Source organism: Acomys minous, assembly GCF_964271855.1.
Source record: "Acomys minous genome assembly, chromosome: 5".
Lineage (NCBI taxonomy): Eukaryota > Metazoa > Chordata > Mammalia > Rodentia > Muridae > Acomys > Acomys minous.
The window spans coordinates 30,267,331-30,286,404 of NC_140494.1; the positions used below are offsets into that span (position 1 = coordinate 30,267,331).

Consider the following 19,074-nt stretch of genomic DNA (forward strand, 5'->3'; position numbering starts at 1 on the left):
AATTACTCAAAGATAGGAAGTAGCTGTAATTTTTTTTGGAACTTTATTTATGATGCTTACTAAATGAAGTACAATTAAGAGTTTTACTACAAAGTCCCAGAAGCCAAATGCAATAAGCTGGAGTTCTACTTGGCTGTTTCCTCATCCATGTAGTAAGGAGATGAAAAAGGATGATATTCTAGGGCTTTATGATCTCCACACTAATATCAGCTGGGAAATAGGTCAATATTCTCAGTGTTCTGGTTAATTAATAAACTTAAGGAATTTTTAAAGTCATGTAAGTGTCTTATTTGAAGAATAGGAAACATCTGTACACTGAGCATGAACACAGCTGAGAGTCTGAAATATTGGTGTGGAATTTTTATTGGGAACAGAAAACAAAAATCTCTCAGAGACACGAGAATACATCTCTGGGAGTATTTTGTAACTTCTAATAAAAACATATTTTACAGTTTTGTTTATTTAAGAAAAATCATTTTTTAGTTCTCAATTTCAACAGCTGTTTTCAAACTAATGAACTTCTCTCAACTCTTTTAGTATGAAAATGGCAATGGAGGCAATCCTACCTCATATACAGACTCACAATGCATGTGTATTATCTGTAAGCACCCATGAGAAAGTCTTGGCTTTGAGATACAGTTCATTTCCCATTTCTTTAAAAGTAGAAATTCTAAGCAGTTATTTTTGATAAGGAATTCCAAATTTTTTCTGGACAAAAAAACTAATTGTATTTCAAAATTCCTGAATGATAAAACTGTACTTAAAATACTACTGAAGAGATCACAGAACAACTTCACACCTCCAGGATGTCTCTCGTAAGACATGACCCTTGGGACCTTAGTTTGAAGAGGTTGTGGACCCCAAAGAGCTCTCCTCGATGTTCCTTTGATCCTTGTACTGCTTCAAAGTAGCGCTTGGCATTTTCACTTCCAACCACCACACAGTGAAGTTGCTATAACAGAAAAATACCAGATATTTTTGAAGTGTTTGCTCCAACAGTATGTCAGAATTTCCTGGCACTCCCTGTGTACACACTACTTTAGCTAGGGCTGGCTGAGTAGCCTTAGGGAGAAGATTTTGTTTTAATTTCACTGCAGATGTTGTCATTATAGTGAAATAATAATAATCTGGCTACCTCATTGCAGCACGCATCTTACATCTCCTATTTTACCTGTTTTTAAACTACTGAGTCAAGATTACACTACTATAAATGTTTAATTATGAAAGCTGACATCTGAATACACTTTTCCTGTTTAAAATTATTACAATAGAAACTATTATTGGCAGAATTATTATATTACTTATGTTATAATTTAAAGTAACTATATAATAAACATATTGATGCCAAGTTAAGTGTAGATTTTATGATGAAAACCCTAGAAACTCCATTTTCATTTTAAGAACATCAACAATGGAACCATCAAGGATATATACCATTTTAGCATCGCCATAAGGATGCACTCGCTATTTTCTGGCTATTTCATAACTGAATGTAAATGTGTAAAATTTAAACATGATCTTTGGGGAAATCCTGTGATAAGTCTGTGAGTTTCAAATGGCCCATAAAAAAAAAAGAAGAGTAATAGCTACAGGAAGGAGAAGGCAAACATGGAAAATGTTACCAAACGCAATTTGGCCAAGTTAGTTCTGCTGTTCTTACAATTCTTCTGTAAATTTTTCTAAGTAACTTATAAGTATGTGTATACCTATGCACATCCATAGATATGAGACAAATTTTGAAATGCTAAACTTGATTGCATATGATGCTCCAAATATGAAAGCGCAAAGGTGTCGTATGAATGTTATTTCAAACCACACAGCATCTGAATCAGTGCATGTCAATTCCGCACACTCAACTCCAAGTACTTTTTACCTAACATGGCTTACTATCCAGGCGATGAGAACGACTTACAGTGTGAGCTATCTTACTTGTTTACTTTCAGTATTTTTATTTGTTGCTCTCAGTTGGGAAAAGACAACTACTGGCTGAACTGTGCACAGCTGAGAAGAATATATGCTAAGGTGCCTTACTACACTCAATACTCCAAAGAGTCCCAGGAGTCCGTTTTTGTGGTAGTGATTGACACTGTGAAACTGTGTCTGGTTTTCTGGTGGTCTCCCTCTGGCTGAGTTTCATTGGGTTTCTTTCTTTTCTGTCTTTACGGATTTCTTAAACAATATCCAGGCCTGTGAGAAACTTTCTGTGTTCTAACATATTTACAGTCGTATTTTGGTCTTAGTTGTTTTATTTTTTTCTCCAAAGAATGTGAGGCTCAATATATATATATATATATATATATATATATATATATATATATATATATATATATATATATATGCTTGATATGTATCCTTGTTTCAAATTCCAGACTATCTTTAAGCCATGTGTCATTCTTTTTTATTTTATGATCATTTCTTTATCTTTGTATGTGTCATACAAAGTTCTAACACTTAAATTATACTGTCTCCTGAAAACTTTTCTGTTATATATTATACAGTACATAACAAGCCATTTTAAGTAAAAAAAAAAAAAACAGATTGGAAAAAAACACATGATTAAGGAAACAATACTGATGACCAGTCTAAGACAGTACAAAAAACCAACAGGTCTAAAAAATAGCCTGATTTTTTTCACAAGTGGTTAAGGTAGAAAAGAAATTCTACCAAGTAGTTGTGATATATCAAAGAGCAGAAACCAAACTGTTTCCCTTAGAGCTAAATGACTTAAGAAAACACACAAACTTGTACCCACAATTCTATTTTTAGAATGAAGAAGTTAGCCTGAGTTTTAAGATTGGATCATTTTTAGGTTAACTACCACCACATGTGACAGATGTTTGTTCTTAAATAGATGCCAGCCAAATACACAGAGAGCAATTCAAATTTAATACTTGTAATTAAACTTGAACCTCAGTACAGAGCTTCTCAAATGTGCAGTTCTAAATGCACTCATGTTTATTTATAGGTATAAATAGAACATAAATTAATATCCTACACATTATTAAAGCCAATGAGATTTCAGATGAACACTCAGAGCACCAAGGAGCAGCAGCTGAAGCTCAAGCCTCACAATCTCATTTACTAGGCACCTCTGTGGTCAGCTTCCCTATGGTGCTCCTCGTGTCTCCAAGACAGTGCTCTGCAGTCAGCTTCCCTATGGTGTATCTCACAACGCTAAGGCAGTGCTCCTCAATCTTCTTCATGCCTAGGCACATACAGAAGATGGTAGCACATGAACAGTAGCCTGCAGACAAGAGGAAGAAGTTCCTGAAGGCTGTAAGGTGGCTCAGACATCCTTTTGCCATGAGTTGTGAGATCAATGCCTCACACCTGAAACTCACCTGTAGAACACACATCACACCTTGGCTCACCATTTGGGGAAGTATACCTCATTATTTAAATTGTGATCCATGAACTAGCCAAGTACTGGCATTCATGGGAGCTAATTAAGGTTTAAGAAATATTGCTTCAAGAAGCTTTCAGGAATAAAATCCAATGAACTCAATGTCATAGAAGTATATTTAAGAGTATATTTTATAATCTTAGTAAATTCCATAGTACAATAAAATTTAAAACTTCTTTATACAAATTTGTTCCTAATTTCTGGAAATGTACAAATGTTAACTTCTTACATAGAACGAGGCATATTCTTACCTGCTTGTAGACCTGTCGTAAGTACATGATCTCCTCCACAGTCCCCAAGGATATCAGCCTAAGTACTTTCACATCTCTGCACTGCCCAATCCTATATGCTCTGCAAATTAAGAACAGTAAGTCAACTCAAACAACTTGGGGTTTAAGAGACAGCCTCTGAATGTAAAAGTGTAACATCACATTTTTAAAACATTTTAAAAATGTTTAGGTAAATCATGTTATTTAGAAATAATGCAAATATATCTAGTCACATAAAAGACTAGTTTAGAAATACTGTACAAATATCCCCTTCCAATGCCCAAAATTTTTCCCCCAAATCTAGATTTTTTTTCTTTTAGGGGACTCCTTATGAATCATTCCCAAATGATTTAACTTCCTTAAGATTCTTCCCATGGCCAACTAATCCAGAGTGGCAGAATGCAAGATTAGTAACTACTTGGGGACAAAGGGATGAGGGGAGACAGGAGGGACAAACTACAAAAGGTGCAAGAAACCTGTGGGAGAAGGGTTACATTATCTTGAGTGTGGTAATAGTTTCACAGGTGTACACAATCATCAAAACTTACCATCTATATACATCTTGTTAAGTTTACTGTATATATGACTATTATACCTTAATAAAATGGACTAAAAATAAAAACAGTAAAAAAAAAAAGTCCTCCAAAAACCCAAAATAAAAATGAATCTTGTTAAAAATAATTGAAAAGTCTCTGCATGCAGGTTTAAGAGCTGACATCCATCTACTGGGTATAAATAACTCACTCAGTGGCCTTCTAAATGTATCTGCACAAAGTTTTATGTAAAAGGTTCAATATTGAAATAAAATATCATTATTGGATAGTAAGCTTTTCTGCCTTAAAAAAAAGGGGGGGGGGGCATGGTCTTCCTATGCAGCTCTGGCTGGCCTGGACTTTGCTATGTAGACCAGGGTGGCCTCTACCGCTGACAGTGCTAAGACTAAAGTTTATGTATATCACACCAGGTACCTTTCTGCCTCTGCTGAAAACTGGCCTTTTTCAAAAACTGTATTATATATATATTTTTTCAATTAATGATCTAAATTTTATGTTAATAATAGTAATTTCTTCTATAACTTGTTCTTCTTTGCTTTTTTGTTTGCTTGCTTGTTTTCTTAGTTATACCATCCTTTTAATTCACTTTCAGTCTTTTCTAAGAAAACTGATTTAAAAACTCAGGCTGGAGAGATGGTTCAGTGTCTAAAAGCACTTGGTTCCTAGTACTCACTGAACTGGCTTACAACCATCTGTAACTACAGTTCTAGGGGACCCAGAGTCCCCTTCCAGCCTCAGTGGACACTGCATGCACACACTACACATACATACATACAGGCAAATAATACACATAAAATACAAATATACAACCTCAAAAAAATTAAAAATATAAATTAATGTGAGGACAGTAATCCAGTGATTTCACAAGTACTAATTTTTTTTAAAAAACTTTGTCTTCTCTTTTGATTTTTTTCCTAATGATAAAATACATTTAACCTTGTCATTTTGAGCCTAGAGTTGAAATGCAGAAAGTAGATTCAGTGCTTTGGAATCAGTATGATAATGCAGACCTTCTTCATTTCAAACTGAAATATCTCACTGACCAAACAGCAACTCCTGAGTCTTTGTCCCCCAGCACCTAGTAGCCTTTGTTCTACCTGGTACGTTTGCATGCAGAATACATGTGAGTGAGAACATCTGTTCCTGAGACACCATGTTCTTTTGGAGACAGTCTATCACTGGCCTAGAGTTTGCCAATTTGGCTGGGCTAGCTAGCCAGCAAGCCCCAGGGATCTCTCAGTGGCCAAAACGAGGACATTTTGCCCAGCCACTTGCTTTCCATATTTGAAGGCATCTCCATAAGGAGGTTCTCTGATGTTCATCATCTTCTTTGAGGTAGGCTGGACCACAAATGCCATTCCTAGCTTGTTTAACTATTTTCTCCAACTTAATTTGGGCTCCTACAAAGGTATTATTCATCCTAAATCAGCTGGAAGAAACTTTAAGAGAATGACACCCCATTTCCCTTAAGGGTGGCTGGGTAGGTTTTTTGTTGCCTTCTTGGGCTATAGATGTTTGTTTTCATTGAGAGTTGGTTATAAGTTATTATTGTTCTTAATCAGAGAGAAAATGAGGTTGGACTCAGGGATGTCTCTCTTTTCCTTTATCTTTCTTTCTTAGGTTTGGAGATAGGGGTTGAAAAAAAAAAGAAGGGGGAATATAGAAATATATAGGGATGATAGGACAAGAAGTAGGTTTTTGAGTCTACTCCTCAACTTAAGACCTTTATTGTTGCTTACAAGGTTGTTTTTAATTGACTGATTTGGAATTCTGTATATTGATGCAAAATAAGTTTAATTTTGACACATTGGTATAGAATTCAAATTTAAGATTATTCTTCATATTTCTCTGTAATATGAGGTATTATACCCATACGACTCAAGTAGAATATAAGGTTTACCTCCAATACTTTGGAAGTGCTACTTTAGGCTGTTTAGGATAGTAAATTACATAAGGTAAATATTAGTTGATCAAATCATTGTCATGTCAATTACTAGTCTATTTTTATCACAAGAATATACATCCTAGGTATAACAGATAGATATGATTCTATAGGCAGATAAAGTAAAGTAGATAAGATCTTAAGAAACAGAATATGGCATCTAAAGATGTTTTTATTGTTTTAAGGATCCTTTGACAATAAGACAGGTTTCTCTCCTAGCAACACCCAGGCTATTTTATGTTTCTTTTAAAAAAAAAAGTGCTTTACTATTTTTTATTTCTTTTTAAAACTATGTCATTTTCTCCCTTTTTGCTAACTTTAGGACTAATTAATTAATTTTTTTTTTTTTTTTTGCCTTGGAAGTATGCTTGTAAATCTAAAACTTTCTCAGTGAGGATTTATATTTATAAATCTCCCTCTTACACTTTCACTGTATCACAGAAGTTTTGGAAAGATGGTTTCCTTTGTTTCAAAATATTTCAAATTTCCTCTGCTATTTCTTCTATGACTAGCTAGGAGCTTTGAGTGTGTTGTTTTGTCTTCAGCTGCTGACTTTAGTGTCAGTTTGCTCCAAGTAAAAATAAAGTACTAAACAATTTAAGTTTAAATGTACTAAGGCCTTTTGCAGATTAATACGTAGGTGCTATTCTAGAGAATGTTTAATGTGTACCTGAGAAGCATATTGTGCTGAGGTTCCACTGGGAAAAGCACTGTCATGTCTAACTTGTCTGAGATATTGCTTACGTCCTCCCTTACACATCTGCTGTGACATGTACCACCCATGACTGAGGCTGAGCTACAACAGTCTCCACTGTTGTTGTAAAGTGATCTGCTTTCGTTTTAATTCTCAGTTTGCTTCAGAGTGTCTGGAGCTTCAGTGCTAGGTATACTTTTGTTTGTAACCATTATAACTTGTTGGCAAGCTAACTTTTAAAGATCACTCCACAATGTCCCTCTTTTATTCTTATAACAGGTTTTGACTTAAAAATGTACTTTGTGGGCTGGAGAGATGGCTAAGAGGTTAAGAGGACCACTTGCTCTTCCAGAGGTCCTGAGTTCGATTCCCGGCAACCAAATGGAGGCTCACAACCATCTACGGTGTGATCTGATGCTCTCTTCTGGCCTACAGTCAGTACACTATATAATATATAAATAAATAAACAAACTTTTAAAAATGTACTTTGTTTTCTATTAACATAATACCTCTGCTCTTCTTTGGTTGTATCTTCATGGACTATCTTTTTCATCCTTTCACTTCCAACTTGCACGTATCTTAAATCCACATTGAGACTTTTATAGAAAGTATGTAGTCAGATACTCCCTTTGCGTGTGTTTTAATCTGTTCTGAGATCTATGTCTTTTGATCTGGGAGTTTAATCCATATATGTTCAAATAAAAAAACAAAGAAGGTCTTGCTTTTGCTGGTTTGTTTATTTGTCTGTTGACATAGGATCTCTCCCTAGCTCTTATGGAATTCACTACATAGAAGAGGCTGGCCTCAAACTCACAGAAATCTGCCTGCTGGGATTAAAGGCCTACACCACCATGCCCATCTGTCTCTGCTGTTTTTAACTGTTTTGTCACACTTCCTCCATTACTGATTTTCCTTTTTGTTTTTAGTGGATTTTTTAAAAGTGACACATTGTAATTGCTTCCTTCTTTGTTGTTTATATATATGTTAAGGATACATGTATATATCTGTTGTGAATTACATCTTTATATTTTACAAACGCACAGATAGATTGTTTTTTTTTTGTTTGTTTGGCTGTTTTTTGTTTTGTTTTATTTTTGAGACAGGGTTTCTGTGTGTAGCCTCAGCTGTCCTGGACTCTCTTTGTAGACCAGGCTGGCCTCAAATTCACAATATGCCTCCCTGAGTGCTGGGATTACAGGTGTGCACCACCGTGCCCAGAGCATTTTCCTTTTGATTTCTGTTGAAAACAAAAAGTTACAATTCAATTGATATTTGTGTTGGTGATTCTGTACTGGTGGACTCTACTTTCATAGACTTTGAGTTATTGTCTGCTGTCTTTTTATTTTAATTTAGTTTTCCTTTAAGAATTTTTGTATGGAGCACTAGTAGTAAGACTTGTTCAGCCTTTGTTTGTGTGAGAATGACCTAAGTACTCCTTTATCTGTGAGTGATTATCTTGTTCAATAGAAATCTAAATTTATGCATTTGTCTTTTTCATTGTTTTTCAGCTGACAAGTTGCTATATAAACACATATGTACTATTTATATAGTAATCATATATATTATATATTATAATCATACTATATATACATAATTACGTGTGTGTGTGTGTGTGTGTGTGTGTGTGTGTGTGTGAGAGAGAGAGAGAGAGAGAGAGAGAGAGAGAGAGAGAGAGAGAGAGAGAGAGAGACTGAGACTACTTTAAATACACCAGCCCACTGCTTTCTGATCCTCCAGGTTTCAGTTGAGACCTGTTCCACATGATGTGCAGTTTAATCCTGCTACTTTAAGGACTTTTGTTTTTTTTAATCTGACAGCATGAAAAGGTCTTGCTCTGGGTCTCTTTGGAATTACCTCAACATAGAATTTTTTTCTTTTTTGTTATTTCCCTTCACATTTACGAAGGTTTTCAGTAATTATTTCTGCTTTTTTCTCTCTCTGCTGAAAAGTCCACACTATACAAAGTCATATATTTGGTAAAAAGAAAGGAAAAGGAGGAGAACAATAAAGGAAAATATGTCTCTTTGGTGAAACTGTTGATATTCTTATTTTGTCTGCCAGTATTATTCTAAATTCTTTAGTTCCTTCTCTGTGTACTCCTTCAGTTTTTAGATAATTTAAGATGGTCATTTAAAAGTCTGTGTTGTATATTCACTGTCTCTCTTTAAGGACAGTTTCTGGAAACTGGCTAGCTGTTACTCTGAATAAACCATATTTTCCCATTATAACTTCAGAACAACATAAAATACTCCCCACACTTGCAAGCACTTGTACAGTATTTAAAGATGACCATAGGGGCTGGAATGAAACTTAGTGGTGGAGTACTTAATGAGCATGTGGAAAGTCCTACAATGCCAAGAACTGAGAAAATAAAATAAAATGATCAGACATTTTAGTAGAAATCACACTGCATGACTCTAGATGAACGGGGAAAAAAAAGGCCTATTGTTGAAAATTTGTCATTTGAAAACAACAGTTGTTTTTCCATATCTTTGCAGACTAATGTTGAAGATGAGTCCATGTGTGACCATGTGCCCAAGTATGTGTTTAAAATGTCCCCTGTATATGATTACTTTTAAATGTCTTGGTTTTGAACCATTTTAGAGCAGCTTCTTCTTCTTCTTAAGGGTCTAAATAAGCCATTTTCCATCCCTTATTTCACACGAGGTTATCCAATGCTGCTCAGTCCCACAGTAGCTTCCACATACTATAGGACCCAGCCCTGTCGTTCACAGCTTCTGCCAGCCTTCTGCCAATCCTTCAGGAAGTCCAGAAGATTGGAAAGTAACAAAGGAGTGTAGGTTGTCCTTTACAGCCTCATGGGGGGGGGGGGGGGACTAAGATCTTGCCTTTCTTTGTTGCACAGCACTATGTGTGTGAGGAGGGAAGAGGTGGGAAATGAGCAAGGATGAGGGAAAACATAACATTTCCAATGTAATCTTTGTTGGGGGGTCTGAGACCTTTGGCATCTATAGAACTATTCTGAGCAGTCTCTAGGGGTTTCACTAATACAACAAAAGGGAGCAAGCACTTGTATCATCTGTGTTCACCAACTCCTAGCATCATTCTTTTCAGTGTGAGTTATTTTAAAATATACCTCAACATCTTGATATAGAAAAACTACATTGGCTGCATGTTTCTTGTTATTTTCTATGGCTTTTAGATGCATAGAACATACCTCTGTGACTTCAATTAAAATGCACAGTCATTTTTAAAATGTGCTATGCTTGAAAATATTGAGTATTTTGCTACTAAGTTATAACATTAAGTCGTAACATTTTGAGAGAGGATCACAAGTTCCCAACAGGATTGTGACTGCCCCATGCTGTCTCTTCCTTACCTTCCCTTTGCTTCTTTCCTTCTCTCCTCTGTTAGCTTTCCTCTTCTATATCTCTTATTCTCCTTTCTCTGGACTGATCTCTGTCCTCCTTCCTCTTCTACATTCTCTTTTCTCCTCTGGATTCTTTCCTTCTCTGCTCTCTCTGAATTTTCCTTTACTGTGCTTTCCTTCTGTTTTCTCCTTTCTTCTCTGCTCTCTCTCCTTCTCCTCACTTCTTACCATAAGTTTCTTGGCTTGAAATATGAAGTGACTGTAGCACCATTCTGGTGCATCACACCTTCTTTGCTTTAGTCAATGTTTTTGTTAAATTCTATTAAGAATTTGCTTAATAAGCTGAGTGGCGGTGGAAGAGGTGGCACATACCTTTAATCCCAGCACTTGGGAGGCAGAGGCAGGTGGATCTCTTGAGTTTGAGACCAGCCTGGTCTACAGAGTGAGTTCCAAGATAGCCAGGGCTTCATAGAGAAACCCTGTCTTGAAAAAAGGAAAAAGAAAAGAATTTGCTTCATACTAATATTGCCATTCATCATTAAGTTTGATTATCATCTTTCTGGTAGTATCTGATATTATTTTTAAATCATGTGTATATGTGTATGTTTCTGTGTAGAATCTGTGTATAGACGTATCATGCCCTCACAGGCCAGACACACTGGAGCAGTTTTGAGCTGCCCAACATGGGTGCTGGGGCAAGAACCTGGGTTTCCTGCAATAGCAGTACATGCTCTTAACCACTAAGCCATTTCTCTGGACCCTCGTACTTCATAACTTTTATTTTTAACCTTCTACATCTTTCTTATTTTACACATAAGTTTCACAATAAGCATATGTCTGAATCTAATTTTTTAATTTTCACCATCCCAATTTTTTTATTTTTAGAAATTTCTAACCTATTCAAATGTACACACACTCACATGGACATATACTCACAGATATACACACACATAGAAAATAAAATAATGAAACCACAGAGCAGTGGTTCTCAACCTTCCTAATGTGGCAACTCTTTAATATAATTCCTCATACTGTGGTAACCCCAACCAAAAGTTATTTTTGTTGATACTGCATAACAATAACTTTGCTCCTATTATGAATCATAATGTAAATATGTGTTTTTCTGATGGTCTTGGGCAAACTCTGTGACAGACCCATAGGTCGAAAGCCACTAGTGTAGAGTCTCACTCCATCTGCAGAAGCAGAATGTATGGAGAGTGAGGACTAGTCACTTGGGTTTTCACAGGGTACCAAGTGATCACTATGCTTCATTTTTACATTTTTGTTCCTTGTTTTTTTCTAGCATTTATCACTATCATTGTTACAAATTTTGAGAACTGACCAGGATACTGTTTCCGGACAGGAAAGAAAAATTCTAATAGTTCCTTCCTCCTGCACAATCCTGATGTGTCACTAGAATTTACATGGTGTTCCAATTTTTTTCTAGTTCTTTACTATTGATATTTTTAAACCATTCTTCATGAGTTGGGAGAATTTTCCCTTTGTAGTTAACTGCATGAAGCCCCTTACCACACTGTCACTATTTTTTAGCCCTGACTATACACAGTAGAACCTTCTTTGGCCATCACTGACTCATTTTCTGGCTTCAGCACTGCGCTCAGGCTACAGCAGTTCACTCCGAGTTCTCAGGCATCAGGTTGTTTTATTCTTGCCTTAAACAACTAATGTGTCAGGCACTGACCACAGTCACAAGTCACAGTAGTTTTCTTTCTCATAACATCATAACTGTAGCCACAGATGAAAAGTCTGACCCACAGAAATGAATCTGATTCTCATTTTTGCTAACTTGATTGCGGGGGGGAGGGGGTACTTTAATAAATCATCTTATTTCTCACTCTGGAGCATTTCAGTCTTCTTTATCTTCAGAATTAGAAGTATAATGATACACATTACCCTCCCATTGGTCATGATTTGTACAGAGTGTTTGGCAGCTCTTCAAAATTAACAATGCTCTTAAGATACATTTTTAACTCCCCCCCGGCCCCCCTCCCCCGTCCTTCAGTCTTTTATTTTAATTTCTGGAACAAGCAAGTAAAGTTTTGAAGCAGGGAGGGGGGGTCTTTCTTTCCTTTCTCTTGACTCATATACTACATCTATTTGATTTCACTTCGTTTTAAAATATTCATCCTTTTTATCATACCACACTCTATTCAGACCGGCTAGTGAACTTTATTTCAGCAAAAGCTTTAGTTTCTGGAAACATTTTTGCACACTATATGTATGTTTACTATACTATCTTCTCTTTTGTCCTCATCTTAGTCACTTCAAAGACTGCTTTCCCGATGGCTTGCTCCTTGCATGCTTATGTCTCATACATCTACTTTCTCTTTTATAATTAAAATCAAACAGCATGTGTATTGCACTGAAAAGATGGTCTGAATTGCTATACAGACAAAAGGTTTATTAATTACGGTATTTCCCTTATCATGTCCTATGGAGATCTGGGATTCTTGACTGGCTCTATTTTGTGATCTGATTCTAACCAGGAACTTTTCTCAACTTAGTTTCCTTCTTAACCTATAAAGTGGTTCTTAAAGGAGCTCATTTTAGACAAACCTTGTATAAGTATAAGGTGCAGAGGAATCTGCATCATCTCACATTATTAGTTTCCCAGGAGTAACAACTACCCGACACCCTCTGAGTTGTCGAGACATGCTGGTAGTTTCTGTTCTGCTCTGCAGACCCTGACTGTGGCTATTCTCTAGTGACTCTCTTTTATGAGTTTATCAAAATTTCTGAACTACTAGTAATAAACTGACCTACTTTTACTCGGTACATTAGTAGGATTTGAAATTGAAAACAAATGGCTGCTATGAGCCTTTGATGTTTAGGATCATTCTAATACAAATTTTCACCAGGTACCAGCTTTTCTAACTGTCCTTATCTATAAAGTTCAATAGTGGTTTTAGATTAAAAGAATTCACAGGCCATTTACATTTTGTCAGTATCATACCTGTCAATGGCTTGAAGGTCATTGGCTGGATTCCAAGTTGGATCAAATAATATAACAACATTGGCACCAACAAAATTGAGGCCTAGTCCACCAGCCCTGGGGGAAGGGAAGGGAAATAACATATGAAAACAGCATAAACTGTTGAGCAGGATGGAAGGACACACTGTAATTTCAGCATTCAGGAGGCAAAAAAAGAAGTCAAAGTTTCAGGCCAGTTTAGGCTGTATGCTATGAACTTGTCTCAAACAAACCACCCACCACCCAGAATAGAACAGCCACTTACGATACCTCAACCACGTCCAATTTCTGCAGTCAATATAATATTAAATCACCATCTTTTATATAAAAGTAGGTGATTTGAACTGAAATATGCTTACATATCTAGGACATATTCGTTTTCTACCATTCAAGGAAATCCTTAAACAAACTGACTATTTGAATCTGTACAGATAGGTTGATATGCTAGTTTTTATAATTTTTATATATTCAAATACCATTACTATAAGATTTTCAAATACAATTAAAAACAATTTTAGTATCTTCTGTAACAAGTAGAAGTTGTAGAAATATTTGTCCAATAAATCTAATCCATTGGTCCCATGAGGATCTTGGCTCATAAATTTGGAACTCAATCCAGGACTGATGTGTATGCATTATAGTCACATGAGTGGATGTTATGCAGCAGTGGTTATGGCCTTTCCATGTTGTGAATTTTTCTGTTTTCTTTTGTGTTCTCTTTTTAATAGTCAATTTACAATAGCGATAAAATTACATACATTTTAAAAGGAACATTATTTTATATGTGTGTGTACGTATATACATACATAAAGGGAATACTATTCAACTCCAAAGAAAAATGAAGTTTAGAAATTGACATGAAAATGGACTTACACTATTAAGAACACACAATCGCAGAAAGAAAAAAAACCCACATATTCTTTCATATATGGAATCTAGCCAATATGTAAACAAATATACATGTGGGTAACATGAAGAAAAGAGAACAAGAAAGGCTAAAGATGATGGGATGCAGAAGGACGAAGGATGATATAAAAAGCATTATTTCCTAGTTCTAATCCTGTTATGGATGTTTAGGCTTTGATGGTGGGTAAGTACATAACATGTTCAATAATGACGTATAGCATTTAGTGTAAAGCCTACCACTTCTGCTCTGTGTACCTATTCTAACTGGACAGCAGTTCACTAAATTTTACAAACTTTGGGTCTGGTTAATTTTGATGTGTGATATTAAATAAAAGGAAGAGTGAACCTGAGGTCTAAGGAAAAAAGTTTTCTTTTGTTTTTCTCCACTGTTTCTAATTTGTCTCTTAAGCCTTTTGTTCACCAGTTCACCACTGTGTCAGGAGCATCATCCTACACTCAGACCATTCACACACTGATGCTCATCACCCAAAGACAAAGGTTGGCAATAATCCTCTTCCTTAAAACATGCGACAGGTGGAAAGAAATTTTTACTGACTGTGCATCCTCTATGCAGAAGGAGCCATGTTTGTTTGTTTTCCCCTGATATGGATTTCACTGTACAGCTCTGGCTGTACAGTGACTTGCTTTGCAGACCAGGCTGGCCTCAAACTCATAGTGATCTTCCTGCCTCTGCCTCCTGAGTGCTGGGATTAAAGGTGTGAATCACCAGGCCTGGCTTTCCTCAAGATAAGTTTAAGATCCAAACTTTCAGGTAGGGACAAAAGGTCTCCTTAAATAGGCTGAGCCTGTATTCAAACTGAAGCATCCTGTTAAATTTCAGTGCTCTTTTAAAATAGTAAAAACATCTTTAAATGTCATATCCTGTAGATCTTTGAGGTTTTAAAGACCTTATCTAGCTATTTTACCTTATCTATCTGTAGAATCATATCTACCTGCTAAACCTAGGATGTGTAATCCTATAATATAAATAGACTAGCAACTGACATGACCATGACTTGATCAACTAACAATTAACTTGTATAACTTGCTTATCCTAAACAGCCTGCAACACCACTTTCACAGTATTGTAGGTAAACCTTGTATTCTACTTGAGTTGTATGTGTACAATATCTCACATTAGAGTAGAAATATATATAATGTATGTGAAGAATAATCTTAAATTTGAATTCTATACCAATGTATCAAAATTAAACTTATTTTGCATCAATATACAAAATTCTATACCAGTGAATTAAAAATAATTTTGTGAATAACAATTAAGGCCTTAAGTTGAGAAGTAGACTCAATAATCTACTTTTTATCCTGTCATCCTTATCTATTTCTATATTGACAATAAGACAGGTTAACTCCTGGCAACACCCAGCCTACCTCAAAGAAGATGATGAACATCAAAGAACCTTCTTACAGAAATGCCTTCAAATGTGGCAAACCAGCCACTGGACAAAATGTCCTCATTTTGGCCACTGACAGAATTCTGCCTAAAAAAGGGCAAGCTTGGATGAAGGCAGAGTCCATGGCCAAACTCTGCCAAGACAGGGTATGTAAGTCCTCAGTAGTTCCTGCCTCACAAATATGTCTGTCAGATATACTGGACTAGAAGGCTGGAGATAATGCTCCAATGTTACAGAGGGTTTTGGGTTATTGTTCAGGCAGTGAATTATCTGTCATTTTTTTTCACTTTGGAAGCTGCTAACCTGCACTTCCTTCTCAAGTCTTTGATGGGGTTGAAGACCAGATAGTTTAGTTTTACAATTAGGTTTAGCAGTTTAGGGATTAAGATGTTTTTAGGTCTAGATAGATGTTTTAAGTTGATAGAGATGAGATATAATAGATATTGACTTAACATTCAGAATTTTAGACTAGATGTTTTCTTCAACATTGCCAAATACAAATAGCCAAAACACTATGAATGAAACATTAATATAATTCCTGATTTTTTTTTTTTAAGTCCAGGCATGGTGGCACACACCTTTAATGCAGCACTCAGGAGGCAGAGGCAAGTGGATCTCTGAGTTCGAGGCCAGCCTGGTCTACAAAGTGAGTCCAGGACAGCCAGGACTACAAGAGAAACCCTGTCTTGAAAAACAAAACAAAACCCAAATAAACCAACCAAACAAAAAAGGTCACACAATGAGACCCTGTTTTAATTCCTGATTTTTTTGTGGTTATTCTTGCTGTATGTAGTTTATTTTATATGTGTGTAATAATATAAATGTATATATTAAAATTTTTTAAAAGATAAGAGGGGATTGCAATTGTGATGTAATATAAATAAATTATAATAAAAATATGTATATTAAAAAATTTGGTGCTCAAAAGAAACTGATTTCTCTCTCTTTAGAATTATTTCCAGAGGTGATAAAAAAAAATCCAGAGAGACTTAAAGCTAAGGAATAAAGGTAGGATAGGGAAAGAATTTTGGAAAATAGTACAGTAACAATAAAATCCCTCTATAGAAAAGTTAGGGTAAACATAGGAGAGAGTCAGATGCCCAGCAAGTAGAATTTACAGGAGCATCTGTCTAATAAGCCTTTCCAACTGCTCCAGGTAGGCTCTCGATGGAGAAACCAGATACAGATTCAGCTCAGATACTACAATAAGCTCACACAAGGCCCTTGCTAGTTCAGGGAGCAAACTTCTAAGAGACTGAAAGTACAAATTACACCTGGGTGGTTAAATCAAAGAAAAGAAAAGAAAAGAAAAGAGAAGAGAAGAGAAGAGAAGAGAAAAGAGAAAAAAACTTGTTTCAAGACAGGTTTCTCCTAGAACTCATTCTGTAGATCAGGCTGGCCTGAAACTCACAGAGATCTACCTGCCTCTGCCACCCAAGTGCTGGGATTAAAGGAGTGTGCCACCACCACCCAGCTAGAAAAAAAAGACAATCCTTAACCTAGCTCTCTGATGATGAGATGAATCTCTGATGTAAGACAACTTAAAGTCTACTTGTAATTCTATCACTTTGCTATTACATGACTAACAACAAGGATGTATTGTTTAAGCAATGTAATACGGTTGTTTATTTCAGGCCAAGAACTAGCATTTGAGACAGAAATCTCATGACCATGCAGGCTGTTCACATCTAAGAATATCTTCCACATTCTACTCTTATAACAAGTGAACACATCAAATTTAATTATACTTAATGTTAGACAAAAACAACTTTAACAAATTGCATGATACTATTATGTATGAAGTATTATAAAAGGTCAAATTAATTAAGTATCCACTTAATAGTACTTCCACAAAAACTAATGGGTATAAAGGGCAATATCATAAGGACGCCAACTTCCCTCAAAGGCACTTAGAAGCTCAGTAATTTTAATTTAAAAAACAAAAAACCTAATCCCAGATGGGAGGTATGACGTAAATACTGTACTCTTCTATGAAAGTCTTAAAAAAAAAATCCAAGAAAAATAGTAGATGAGTCTTCTTTAAACAAATTTCAAGAGCACTTATGGAAATCTAAGAGTGCTAATGTTCTAGGGGAAAAAAAGACAGGTCAGAGAAAAATGAGGTTAGAAGCACAAAAATTTTAGATTAAACTGCGGTTGCTTCAAATAAGATAATATACAAGATAGGAAAATGACACTCTTGCAGACCACAAAACAAGGAGTATAAAATGTAAAATATCTGATTTAAAGAAATAATACATACGATGGGCAGATCTGGGCCCAGCGGACCTGCTCAAACTATGGGACCAGCCAAGGACAATATGAGCTACTGCGAACCCCTACCCAGATCTACCCAATGGACAGGACATTCGTCACAGTTGAGTGGAGAGTGGGGTCTGACTTTCACACGAACTCTGGTACCTCATATTTGACCACGTCCCCTTGATGGGGAGGCCTGGTGGCACTCAGAGGAAAGATAGCAGGCTACCAAGAAGAGACTTGATAACCTATGAACATATACAGGGGGAAGAGGTGCCCCTTAGTCACAGTCATAGGAGAGAGGAGTAAGGGAAAAATTGGAGGGAGGAATGGAAGGATACAAGGGAGGGGATAACCATTGCGATGTAATATGAATAAATTAGTAAAATATATTAAAACAAAGAAAACAGTGAGAACAAATTTATAAAACTCACACAATGCCAAAAATATTTATTATGCCCTAAATATCTTCCTTAGGTGTTTCTACGGACAGAAATCTTTCTCGAAAGAGTGCATTTTCAATAAACCATTCTAATTAGATTCATTAAGTAGGCGCTAGAACAAATTTATTCCTTATAAAATCTCAGGAGCAGCTCCAGCTGGACAAGGAAGAGAAGACAGCAGTGGTAGCTCTGAGTGAGAAGTTCTTCTGCTCTGGCGGTAAGACACTGACACCATCCAGGAATTCCTGGAAGCCAACAGTAGAGGGTTCATTATCTTCTAAGCCTGTCCTTACCATGGGAATTCCAGAATGATAAGGAAATAAAAGATTAGGTAAAATTCAAGATACTGCTATTCCAGTTACAGCTAACAATGTTTTTACTGCTTCTTAAAAAAAAAAATCAAATAAAACAAAGCAGCAAAAGCATATTCATTGAAAATCGATACCAAAATAGTTTTAAAAACAACCAGATAGAAATCAAGCTATTAAGTTTTATTTTCTTACATTGTGGAGACAAGACAAATGTTCACATCTTGTGTAGTGTTGAACTCTTTCACAATCTTGAGTCTTTCCTCTGATTTTGTGCTTCCATCAAGTCTCCGGTAGTCAAGGCCAGAAGCCATACAGTACTGCTGCAGCACATCCAGTAGCTATAGGGAAGGCAAGGGAGGCACACTAGTGAGCACTCATCACTGGGTTCTTAGATTTCTTCTAATTAATGAGCAATAGATATGGGGTCCTTGGTGTAACTCTGTGGAAAAGCGATTCATACACACACACACACACACACACACACACACACACACACACACACACCAGCCCAAGGTCTATATCTCACTTTTAGCCCATGCATTTCTTCTCATCATTCTG

The 19,074-nt window shown here is 36.1% G+C and overlaps 1 protein-coding gene across 7 annotated transcripts in view; it reads right to left on the bottom strand.

Moving 5' to 3' along the window:
* Window positions 1-19,074, bottom strand: part of ERCC6L2 (ERCC excision repair 6 like 2) — a 160,955-nt gene that overhangs the window by 90,055 nt on the left and 51,826 nt on the right. For all 7 annotated transcript variants that reach the window (XM_084783736.1, XM_084783737.1, XM_084783735.1 and 4 more), the window contains 4 exons: window positions 18,709-18,854; window positions 13,168-13,263; window positions 3,655-3,754; window positions 800-952 (listed from right to left, as the gene is read on the bottom strand). In XM_084783736.1, coding sequence (XP_084639862.1) covers window positions 800-952; window positions 3,655-3,754; window positions 13,168-13,263; window positions 18,709-18,854 — 495 coding nt within the window. The remainder of the gene's footprint in view (window positions 1-799; window positions 953-3,654; window positions 3,755-13,167; window positions 13,264-18,708; window positions 18,855-19,074) is intronic.